The 12538-nt window shown below is 39.3% G+C and overlaps 1 protein-coding gene and 1 non-coding gene across 4 annotated transcripts; both read right to left on the bottom strand.

The window, feature by feature from the left end:
* Positions 1-13: 13 nt before the first annotated feature.
* LOC117289281 (HAUS augmin-like complex subunit 4) lies at positions 14-10407 on the bottom strand. Of its 3 annotated transcripts, none has more exons than XM_033770333.1 (9): positions 10348-10407; positions 8800-8936; positions 8210-8341; positions 7294-7443; positions 6232-6334; positions 5187-5326; positions 3493-3623; positions 2169-2237; positions 14-1342 (listed from the first exon to the last, which is right to left on the bottom strand). In XM_033770333.1, exons 2-9 carry the CDS (start codon positions 8929-8931, stop codon positions 1129-1131), a joined length of 1071 nt encoding a protein of 356 aa, XP_033626224.1. In that variant the 5' UTR covers positions 8932-8936; positions 10348-10407; the 3' UTR covers positions 14-1128. The 3 variants fall into 3 exon arrangements, with proteins under 3 accessions (XP_033626224.1, XP_033626223.1, XP_033626222.1); XM_033770332.1 differs by lacking the exon at positions 10348-10407 and adding an exon at positions 10248-10333; XM_033770331.1 differs by lacking the exon at positions 10348-10407 and adding an exon at positions 9876-9924.
* Trnan-auu lies at positions 3251-3323 on the bottom strand. Its single transcript has one exon. It is a non-coding gene; the product is annotated as a tRNA-Asn (tRNA).
* Positions 10408-12538: the final 2131 nt, after the last annotated feature.

Genomic DNA, 12538 nt, shown 5'->3' with positions numbered 1-12538 from the left:
TCACAGGTTTGTTATTTTGTGCATATGTTGGGATACACCAAGTGAGAAGACTGGTCTTTGACAACTACCAATAGTGTCCAGTGTCTTATGACATATGATGACATCTGATGATTTAAGAATTGAAAAGGCCCAGTGATCAGGGGTAATAATGTTGGAAGCGCTTTGAGACACAGTGTATAAAGCGCTATACAAAAACCGAGTATTATTATTTATCTGGCCCAAATTTTATACTAATGATGTGTGTTACATGAATCACTGTTTACTCAGTACTTACCAGAGTTCTGTGAAAAAAACATATTACCCGGGTGGGATTCAAACCCACGACCTTTGCAATACTACAGCAGTGTCATACACCAACTAGACCAGCGAGAGAAAGGAAGTATTAATATACAATGTCAAATCTGCCAGTGTCCCGTGTATTGCGGTGCGGCAATTAGGATTGGTCTACTTGGACTAGATGTCAAACTTGCTATGTGTTTTGAAGCTGTGTGGGCGCATCCAAGTTTGTGTTAACAATTTTGTATTCCCTCTGACTTATATTTTCTTCTATAATAGAAGAAAATATAAGTCAGAGGGAATCTATTAAGTGTCCTTTGCAAACTGAAAATTGCCTAGTCGCTGTAGGAACTATTGAATCATGCAAACGCCTGAGTATTTAAATTTTTCTTATTTAAAATGTTCTATGTGAAAATATTTTGTATAAAAATGTATATATTTATGAATCTGTAATAAAATGTTTATTACAATCTGTAACTTTTTAAACAGTTGAAGTGTCTATTAATAAACGTATGAAGTCTTGGTTTACGTTAAATCTCTTCAGTGGGATTAAATTTGAAATCATATTCCGATAGTTGAATGCCAATATTTTGGATCGTGCAGAGGGTGCTCATTTTGTTCCTATAGCATAACTTGTTTTTGTGCCTTAAAAAGGAAGTGGACACTATTCGTAATTACTCAAAATAATCTTTAGCATAAGACCTTATTTGGTAACGAGTAAAGGGGAGCTGTTGACAGTATAAAACACTGTGAGAAATGGCTCCCTCTGAAGTTATGTAGAATTTTGTAGAATGTGAACTGTTTTTTGAGGAATTTTGAGTTTTTGGGGCGGGGGTTGGGTGTTTTCAATAATTAGTACGTCTTCCACTCTGCATTGGAGTCCGACACCAGACTCTGCTTCAGCTCGGTCAGTGCCCATTTCTTGTTGTCGATCGCTGCCTGTAGTTGTTCATACTCTTTAACGAGTTCATCGAATCCCATGCCTATGCTCTGATAAGACTGCAGGGCCTGACTCAGTCTGCTCACGTCCTTGTCTTTCTCCTGGATCGCCCTGTTAAGATGATGTCTGCAATGACAAATAGTCCAATAGATAGTAATTTTAGTGTTACCCTTACACCGATGTGTGTAAGCACTGTATACTTAATACTTTCCCCCTTGAGTCCTGTGAACAACATTCACAGGCATTTTACTTGGCTGGGATTCGAACCCACAACCCCTGCAATTAGACCATCGAGATTGCCAATACCTACAATCCAGTCCAAAAAAGCTTTGGCCACCTATTCCTAACACTACATAAAACCATTCACTGTACACTTCCCACTGACAATAATCATTCTCTCCCCCGTCCCCAATCCCACCGTTCATGACTGGAACACAGAAGACCGTGCAATCAGAACCCAAGGGGGTAGGGGGAATCAACGAGATATGGCCGGGATTGTAGAGGCTTATGTTTTGAAATCCTATGTTTTTAGCAGCGGGTACTGCAATAATGCACCAGAAGTTAGAGAACATAAACCCTTACTAGTGGTTTTATTTTTTTAGAATGTGATGCGCTTTAGCTAAATGAGTCGTTTGTCAGATATCAGTACGGAGAAACAAGTCAACAGGGGAAAAGTATTCACAAATATTTTATTTGTAAGTCCAAATGCCAAAATATAGATTTTTTCATAAATGGCAACTTCCTTCCATTAGGGTTAAATTACCACTGAAAGAAAATGTGCTGATGTGGTTTCAAAAAACAACTCAACTTTAAATCAAATTTTCTCAGTTTCGTTCTCTCGCATCTCTTGTTTCTACTTTCACATGTTTTGAACCAAAGGTGGCATCAAATCGGGGTTTCAACAGTAAAAGCATAGATTATGCTCTTTTCAAATGTATTCCAATTAACTTACTTTATTTGTTTGAGAGCGGTGACTACCTCCGGTGTATATGTGTCACACAAAAGTCTTGCCTCAAACACCCTGGTGACAAAAACGGGGGAAAAAGCGGTCATTACAAGTCTTGAATTTGTGCACTTACATTACAACATCTAACATACCTCATATAAAGAATCCTCTAATCTGATTGGAGTCATGGAAATATCTGTGCCCCCTTTTCTATCAAGATGATGTCATGGTTGACTAATCGACTGTGCCCACCCGGAAAATAATGGTCGCAAATAGGTCATTCGTGTGTACTGTATGATATGTACATGTACATGTACGACTAGTCACGGCACGACAATGTTGTTGATTTGAAAAATCTTTATTCGGTATTTAAAAGAAATATTGACTGCTTGATAATCAGGGCACAGTTAAAGTTATAGGCACTCGATGATGTCAAAACCATGGCTATGCCCGAAGCGAATGGTTTTGACATCACCTTGGGCCCATAATGTTTAACTAGCAGTCATTATTTCCTTGATATAACCTTCCTACTATAACTGGTAGATTGTGGAGCCCACTGTATCACCATGCAACATTGTAGAAAAGGCTATAGGTGATTATCATTATTGTAACAAGTCAATGAGTCAAAGAGTTTTTTATAAGCTATAAACTGAAAAGTTACGTAATAGTGAAATTTGATGATTTCTACGTGGCAATCTGTTATCAAATCCCCCCCACCACAGTCTGTCCTATTGCATGTACTTTACGTTGAATTATGTGTTGTGATTGATTTTGCCCTGGGCCCAATTTCATAGAGCTGCTGAGCACAAAAAATTGCTAAGCATGACATTTCTTCCTTGATAAAAACAACAGGATTACCTACCACAGTTCCATGTGATTTTCAGGAATACCAGTAACTATCAATTATGCAACAACTGGAAATTTGGTTGGTAATCCTGTATTTATCAAGGAAGAAATTTCATGCTAAGCATAATTTTGTAGCAGCTCTATGAAATTTGGGCCCTGGTGCTTCTGGCAGTGGCTGCTGAATGGTCTCATCAAAAAAATGTCTGGAAATAAATAATGTTTTTTGGGGTAGAACAAAGAATTGACTAGAGTGGGATTCGAACCAACGACCTCCGGATTAATGTGCCGGCGCTTTACCAACTGAACTATCTAGCCCTATGTTGGCAGTGTCTCTATTTTGTCAATATCTTTGTTCAGGGGTGCCGATAATAATGATAAGCGCTTTGACTTTGAGACTTATGAAGATAGAAACTAGATGTATTATTACTGTATTCATGGTGCTTCTCCTGTGGGATATGATTTCCAAATTGTCAAAGATATTTACCTCAGTTTAAGACACATGGCGTGGCACCGTGCAGCCAGCCAGTTGCTAGTGATGGTGTCACTGTCTGCTTGTAGACGCAGTCGATGTTTGGTTATAAGCAGCTCTAGTACACTCAGAGAATCCATCAAAGCCTGCAGGATATCAAATCAAAATCACTCAAACTGTCAAACTGGGCCCATTTCATAGCGCTGCTAAGCACACAAATTTGCTTAGCATGAAATTTCTTTCTTGATAAAAACAGGATTACCAACCATTATTTACATTGTTGCATATTGCTTGTTACTTGTATTCAACTGTTGTTTGTTTATCCTCAAAACCACGTGGAAATTTGGTTGGTAATTTTGTTATTATCGAGGCCAAAATTTCATGCTAAGCAAATTTTTGTGCTTAGCAGCGCTATGAAATTGGCCCCTGATTCTTAGCATGGTTTGGAAGACTGTCAATAAACCATAGAGTTATATATAAGAACTAGAGCACGCACGGGTGATGCTTCATGCACAAAGGCGACGGGACCGCAAGGAGACACGCGCGCACCATCATGTACGCGCGCTGAACATGAAACACACGTTGGAGTTTGTGTTTATTGAACGCATCGCGATGCTGTTTTTCTCAACTTACGAAATGGCCGCACAAACACACGCTGTAGGATGCCAGTTTTGTCAACTTAGACAATGGCGGCCTGCGCGCATGCCGGAGCGCCTATATAGGCCAGTGCGCCCTCTAGTTCTTATATATAACTCTATGCAATAAACCTTTATCATGCTGTCTCCATCTTGTATTGGTCATGTTCCTCATATCGAATGACAATAATGAATGTATGGACTGTGAAAGGGGTAACCCTGTTTCAGCCCTAGGAGTAGGTGGCAATGGCCTCTGGACAAAATAATTGTAGCCCACACCTTGAAGTGGCCTTCAGGCCTTGTGTGTCAGGCGACTTGCATAAAAAAACAATTCAAAAAAATAAAACTTCAAGATGACGGCAATATTCAAGATGACTGCAACATGATAAAGGTCTATGGGATACCTAAGCTCGCACAGCCTTTATAATTATAATATGAATATATATTATATGCCAGTGTCTTTTACAAAAAGGTGCTCATGGCCCGGTAAATCGGAAAATGAATAGAAAGAAATTTAGTATGTATAAACATATCCTGGGAGAGAAAACAGAACAATACTTTATTAAGCTTGTGTGAACAGTGTTTTGAGAGTTTCCTTAAAATTACCCACAGAAGATAAGCAGAGTTTATGTAGGATCCCTACTGCCTCAATCCTCCAAATTCAACCAATATGAGTGTAGGTAGGTGCCTTGGAATACACTAAAATTATCAAATCTTCCAGTAGGTTTTTGCAAAAAATTGTGTCAGCATTCCATTGTCCAAATAAATTTCTGAATCCTCCAAAATCTTTAAAACTCGCATATGATTTTGAAAGACTCATGTGAGGGTTAGCGTTAATGAAGCAGTAATTCGAGCCCAATAGACCATAGCGCAGCAACTCCTGTCCGCCATTTTGTGTGTCAAAACGTGCACAAAAGGACCAGACTTTTCGAAAAGTCAGAAATGGTGGGCGTGCTCTGTTCGGAGGTGCATTAACACGTGTACCATCCTTTTGTACCATCCTTTTGTGTGCACGTTTTTGACACCCAAAAAAGGACAGCAAAGTGCGCTCTGGGTTTTGCAATGGGACTATACCTGATAGTACTGCCAGAAATGTTTATCCCTCTGAGCTCTGTCGAGCTTCAGTTTCTGTCTCTCTTCATCCAGCTTCGTGCATTCACTCTGCAGTAGATCAGGCAGTCTGGTCGCCTTAGCAAACGCCATCTGACCACCCTCTAAAATAGAACAGAATAGCATTTTATTCGCAACCTCATTATATAAAAGAAGTTGGATTTAATTTATATTTGGCTTGCTAAACACCATGTGTGTGTAACTACTTGGCAGGTAGAGTTTGTTCTTTAGAGAACTGTCTTTCTATATCCTACTACCGCGGAGTAGATTTATTAGATTGTTCGGGAGACGTCTCAATTCTGAAAAGAACTGTTCTGCTTTTTAACTACTACCTGGGCAGAAGGTATAGAAAATTGGCTGGGACTACTGCTTAAGCTTGTAGGACTGTAATTTACTGCACTACCGCGGTGTCAGTTCTTGGATTGGTCTCAACGTTTCAACTAGCTTGTTCTAGCTGTTGTCAAGATGGATATAAATACACTTGAAAACAACCATAAATTTTACTTTTAAACAACAATGCAATAGATTTAACGGTACACATTTTAAAAACATTGAAAATAAAAATGAGGTAGGAAAGAAACCCCAATAGCCAGCAACATGAAAACTATATGTACAAAACAACAGAATAGCGACTGAGAATTGTGTACAAAAATACAAAAGGTACATGTGCAGATCGCTCACTCTCCTGCTATGGACCAAAAGAAAGGCACACTCTTAAAAATCCCATCAAAGAGGCTAAGACTATTCTTTTTCAACAAGTGTATTGTAACTAATTTCATGTAACTGTCTTTAGAACAATTTTGTGTTGAAATCGGCACTATATAAATGTCTTCTGATTAATTGACTGATTGCTTGAGTATCAAATGCACAGAAGGGTTACCGGCTAAAAATATCCATAACGTTTTGCACTGTTTGTTCCCTGCTGATTTTGGGGCTTTTGCAGAGAAGTGATTAGCAAAATGTTGTTGTCTGATTTAAACGTCTTTGTTTGTCCCTGGGTAAGACTTACCGTTGTCAGGTTGGGAGTGATGGAACCCGACCAGCTCCTCGCATTTCCTTCGGAGTCTGTCTTCAATTTTTGGGATTAACTGCTGCTGCAAGGCTTTTAGTCTCTGAGCATTACAAATCACAAACAGAACAAGAACTTTATTTGCTTTGATGGTGCCTCTTTGTTGATGAAAAAACTCTAACCACTCTAAATGCAACAATGGTAATAGCATTTGGCAGTCAACTCAGAAGTCATTCTTTGACTGAATTTGTGGTCAACCATTTGGAACCAGCCTCAGGACCACGATTTCTTCCGCAGTCCTGATAGCTCGTTATGTGCTCTAACAATTGTGTAAAGCGAAGAAGGGAACAAGTGACACTATAGCAACAAGGCAGAAGGCACTGTAGTGGTTGACTAGACTTCTAAATGGTCAATTACAGGTCAACTAAATGAGTCCAAACAGATGTTAAATTTGCGTCAGGGATAAACAATATTCATTTCCGGTGTGTGTGAGCACTGTATACCAGGCGTGATACTTTACAGAGGCAACGAGGGCGATCGACTCCATACCCACTGGTTATTGCCTTGGTGCCCTTGAACTGCTCCAGTAGAAATTTACAATTTCCTCATAGGGTGCCCTTTACTAAGGAAAAAATACCTTGGTGCCCTAGCCCTTTCAAAAACAAAGCATACATGCCTGGTATACTCGGTTCTTTCCCGAGTTCTGAGAGAAAACAAATCACAGGCATATTACTCGGATGGGATTCAAACTATTTCAAGTTGTGATTTAAAGCCATTGGACACTTTTGGTAAACATTATTGTCCTAAGGCCCACACTTCGTGTATCACAACTTTATAAAATAACAAACCTGTAAACATCGGAGTCGGGAGAAAATAATGAGAAAACCCACCCCTGTTTCTGCACGTTTCGACCGTGTCATGACATGTGCTTAAAATAAATCCATAATTCTCGATATCGAGAATTAATTTAATGTTTTCTCAAAAAGTAAAGCATTTCACGGAATAATCCTTCGAGACAAGTCTTCCCGAAAGTGTATAATGGCTTTAAGGTAAACTGACTACCTTGTTGTGTGGGTTAGCTCTATTGAGTTGCTCCTTGGTCAGACCGAGCAGTGTGCAGGGTTCCTCTGTCCCTGTGGAGGTGCTGGGGTTGGGATGTACATAGTCCGCTGCCTCGGCTGTGTACAGACAATGTTTGACTGCTTCGTGGAACTGCAGAAAAGAACAAACGGACTATTGTTTTAAAGGCAGTGGACACTATTGATATTTAATCAAAATAATTATTAGCATAAAACATCACTTAGTAGCGAGTAATGGGAAGAGGTTGATATTATAAAACAATGTGAGAAATGGCTACCTCTGAAGTAACATAGTTTACGAGAAAGAAGTAATTTTCCACGAATTTGATTTTGTGACCTCAGATTTAGAATTTGAGGTCTCGAAATAAAGCATCTGAAAGCACACAACTTTGTGTGACAAGGGTGTTTTTTCTTTCATTATTATCTCGCAACTTTGACGACCAATTGAGCTCAAATTCTCACAGAATTGTTGTTTCATGCTATATATGTTGAGATACACCAAGTGAGACGACTGGTCTTTGATAATTACCAATAGTGTCCACTGTATTTAAAGTAATAAGTGGGTGAACTAATAATAGTTGGCAGCATCAGGAATGTTCATTTACCAGTGAAATGCCATTGGAGTCTCAGACCATAGCTCCATGCTCAAACAATTAATATAAGCCATTTCGAGGTATGGTGGACACTGTACTATGACACTGTTAGGTTTCAGTTAAATTTGTTGGTATTGACTCGATTCACCTGATGTCATCACCAGAATAATCTTGGATGCGCCATTTTGGTGGTCAATGTCACTGTGCGTTATCCAGTGAAAAGCGCATTATTCAGTGAAAAGCGCATGTCAAACCAACAACCCTGATTAAGTGACCCATGTATTTTAAATGAAAATCGGTCCAGACCTGGGATGAAGCAGAGCTTGGCGCCACATCATGGCTGGCGATATCATGGTCCATGATGAATTCCTTAAGCTCATGGTGGAGGATGTGGAACTGTAGATAAGACTGTTTCTCTCGTTTCAGCGACTCCTCTGCCTGTAAAATTACATCAGCAATTGAAAAATTAGTCTCGATTGAGAAGTACAGAAGAAAGTCAAAAATACCTTAGGGGGTGCATTTTGGCGACCCCAACCAGAAACATGTTTGAGCTTTGGTCATAGGTTGAGCAATCTTGCATGTTCGGTTGAACTGCGGTGACGAGACTGTTCTGACCAGGATTTGGCTTCGCAAGTAATTTTGAAGTTGTACACTTTCACTGTGGGACTTCAAACAATACAGGCTGACAGTGGATGTTACTGTTAGACAGAGTTGAAGCCATAGTTCATGTCACAATCCCTGTGTGCATCGTATTAGCATTAAAGGGAACCTTGAAGGGGGTCTCTGACTAGTTTGACCAATCAGCCTCATTTTGGTTACACAATTTTGAAAGAGAGAAAACCAAGACGGCTGCTGAAAGGTCAGTCAGAGTTCGGGAATGATTCTGCCCATCATACCTGACTGAGGTCCTTCTGAAGTGGTAAACTGACTCCATTCTCTGTGATGTGTTGGGAGAGGCTGCCAAGGAGCCCGACTAGCTCTGGATATTGCTCACTGTCTCTTGCTGTGAGGTGCACTGGCAAGCTCATATTTACTGATCGGAGATAACAAAAACCATAGAAAAATTTAAATCTTGTCTATTATTCTTCAAATTTCTGCCTCCGCAATATAGAGTCTTAATAAATAAAATGGCAAACTCAAGGTTATTACATACAGCTCGGTTTCCGCGGCATCATTGCTCAGCTGAAATTCGAGTCACGTAATTTGGTCATCGGGAATTGTAGAAAAAGCGGAAAAACCCAAACCTTTTGTATTTACGTACAACTTATTGGTGGAGCATTATCTATCTCTTAAGTTTGGTCAACGGAGAGGAAATGTTTTTTAAGTAGAAAATGTAACTTTGTATCTAGGGGTTGTTTACATCGCGCGCAATGACGTAAAGACCGTACCGTGATTTGAGGGTTAAAACAAAAACAGGACCGCCTACGATATAAGGCTCCCTCCCCCGTGAGGAGCCTTAAAGTTTCTAGGGGCATTCACCCATTTAAGCAGCTAGTTGCGTTAACAGAACCCTTCTTCGCCACCTTGTCGGGAAGAGGATTATGTTATCGCAACTATTATAAGCAGCTAGAATAATGAGTAGATAAGATAGCTAAGTTTAGAATAAAGCATGTCGCCAACATTGATAATAAAATGTCAAAGACAGTATCTGCACTTTGTATGTGTTATTGTGACCAAACCACATGTAAAACTAACTATATTTTATAATTATATCATACATTGAGGTAGGATTCTCACCTCCATGCAATGATTATAATGAATGATGTATTTTATCATCAGTCGTAATGACTGAAAGTAAAATGGGCAGGCAGTTTCATCATGTAAGTAAAAATTCATCATTCAGTGGTCACCGTACCAAACATTTATAATGATTATAATCAGAACAGTGTAACCATAAATACGAAGGCTTCATTTTAGGTGCTAACCCTGCTTAACTGTTATGAGTTGAAGAGGCATATCAAAAGTATTTTACCCTGAACGGCAGTGTTCTGATAATTCCTGTTCCTGACGGGCGCCGCCATTTTGAATTACCGCCAATTCAGTATAGGACGCCGCACGGGCAACAAATAAATAACAATAAACAGCTATCAATATATCGAGCGCACACAAACACACAAATCGCGGTTTGCATAAAAAAACTAGCTGTACTGCTCTATAGTACCATACGATTAAAGGTCAGTGCTGCGGCTTTACAGTATTATGTGCTAAACTGCAGCGGGTATTCTCCCACTTCCAAGGAACAATAATTATCGTGCATCGGTCAAGATTTTCTAAACGGAAACCGCCCCCTGCAAGTGTGTCTCTCAACAATAATATTGTATGCACTATATAATAATATAAATACGATCTCATTTGACTCAGCTCCTGTGGGACTCGAACCAGCAACCACCAATCCGAGGCAGCAGGTCATTGTGCTGAGATCTACATACTGTAATAATACAAACCTTATTGCCTACAACACGGGGGCGCCCATCCCCCCAAGGCAGCCTTTTGCACTGGTAGGGCCTACGTGATTCAACGTCTATTTTTATACGTAACACGGGAACTGGATGGTAGCTGCGACCTCATGTGACCTCTTGTGACGTATGCTGACCCTTGTTGCTCTACGAAATCCTTTATTTGAGTTTTCCCTCCATCTTTGGCCTAACCATGGTCTAACTTAACTAGCCGAGGGGGCATATGGGAGGCCCTTTTCGAAACCACGGCTCCGGCTTTGGATTCGGCGCGAGCTAGCTTGGCCCCGCGGTTGTTTGACAATTTTGCGTGTGCTTTTGCGCTCCCGCTCATCAGGCCATCAGTAGACGAGAGGACGGAGCCTGAAGCCAAATCCAAAGCCGAAGTCGTGGTTTCGCCTAAAAGGCAAGTGTTCTTTAATAAGGGCATGGCAGCCAGAGCCAGGTTGCTGAGTCAGTGGTTTCAGGTGCCCCTGCCTTTCACCGCTGGACCCCGATTCGAGCCCGGAGCCTTGCATGTGGATTGGGTTTTGGGAAAGATTTCCCTGTCACCGTACTCTTACCACTTAGGAATATCTCACTTGAGTAAAATTACTAATTTTCTTTCATAACGATTTAAAAAGTGGAGGCAGGATACGGAGATTCCACCCCTCCCAAAAAGGGGGTAAATAATCAATAGCAAAACAATAAAACAAAAATACAAATTTAATTAGATGAGAAATAAATTGGGCATCAATAAATAACAAATAGTTAAAAATCAAACAAAGAAACAAACATTTTAGATTTGTTTGTGACGTCACAGGAACCAGGTGTTCCCCTCATGGTTTATGTCTAGTCTCATGATTTTAAAAGATCAAGATTTTCGATTCAACTTTCGGTTTGAACCATAATATCCGGAACAATTTGGTTCTGTGTATTATATTAGTTTATTATATGAAGATTCTTCAAATTCGATGATGGTTTTTAGATTGTTAAATTCCAGTTTGTGGTTCAAGAGTTATATTTTTTCAAATAGGGCCCTATACTATTGAAAGATAATTAATGGCATGTGATGCCTAATAATGTCGTCATGAAAGTATGACGTCATTCAATTGTGCCAAGTTAATTCATTACGTGTAGAGTTCCAAGTTTCAATTCATTTTTAGACCACTGTACACGTATCACCACTATGGCACTGCCCTGGAGGTAGCCTTTCATGACGTCATCGTTGTTTAAAATGAATGGTAGAATTTCAGTCACTGAAACCACGTCCAACTCAAATTGACCTAAGTGGTGCACTTCTTTAGCTTATTTCTGCTTCTGGTATTCTGGACAGTCGCATTGAACTCGCCACTCTACACACTAATCGGACCCCAATTCCCCTCTTACAATGATTTATAAATAATCACACTCCTTCAACGCCATATCAGTCAGTGTTTGTTTTATTCATTAAAATCATTAAAATGTTAATTTGATGAAACAAAATTTCACACAAGTAATTACTTAATGAAAGCAGGAGCACACCTCCATCCTACAACCCCACCCACCAAGCCATATACAAAATGTCCAGCTAAAATTATAAACAATAGATAGCCAACATTTCACCAAAAATTCTTCGAATATTATTATGTCCACAACTTTATGCAATTCGTTTCTCTTTTTCGCAAGTACTCGTAAAAACGGTATAGATACAGGCTTGCAAATATTACAATGAGACATCGATACACGTAGAATTTGTAATATTGTATTTAACACAATAAGCTTGTACATACATTTTTGATGTAATTTTATTTCAAATGCCATTATAGTCTGTGACTTTTATTTGGTGCTGTTTTTTTTTATATATTAAAATAAACTAATTTTGAATGGAATTGAATTTAAATGAATTGTATAGATGCCGTGGTTCACTCTTAAAGGATTTGGGTACTTTTTCAAAATGTCCATAGATTTACATTAAACTTACAGGGTTTGAAGATAATGATAGTGGAAAGCTTCCCTTCAAATATTACATACTGAGGTGCTGTAGTTTTTGAGAAATGAGTAAAACAATGTCATGAAAATACGTTTGTAAATGCTTAAAATATTGTTCGTATCATGAGACGAAAATTATTTGCATGACATTGTTTAACTCATTTCCCAAAAACTACAGCACCTCAGCACATAATATTTTCAGGGAAGCTTTCTTCTATCATTATCTTCAAAC

The sequence above is a fragment of the Asterias rubens genome, chromosome 4 (genome assembly GCF_902459465.1).
Source record: "Asterias rubens chromosome 4, eAstRub1.3, whole genome shotgun sequence".
NCBI classification, from domain to species: Eukaryota; Metazoa; Echinodermata; class Asteroidea; order Forcipulatida; family Asteriidae; genus Asterias; species Asterias rubens.
The sequence above is the reverse complement of the archived record's forward strand: the minus strand, read 5'-3'. Positions and strand labels throughout refer to the sequence as shown.

Coding starts and splice junctions, on each gene's coding strand:
- LOC117289281 (XM_033770331.1), bottom strand. CDS start 9,924: ATGGCGGCGCCCGTCAGGAACAGGAATTATCAGAACACTGCCGTTCAG. Junction 8,937..9,875: donor TCAGAACACTGCCGTTCAGG/GTAAAATACTTT, acceptor ATCTCCGATCAG/TAAATATGAGCTTGCCAGTG. Junction 5,327..6,231: donor TCACTCCCAACCTGACAACG/GTAAGTCTTACC, acceptor GTTCTATTTTAG/AGGGTGGTCAGATGGCGTTT.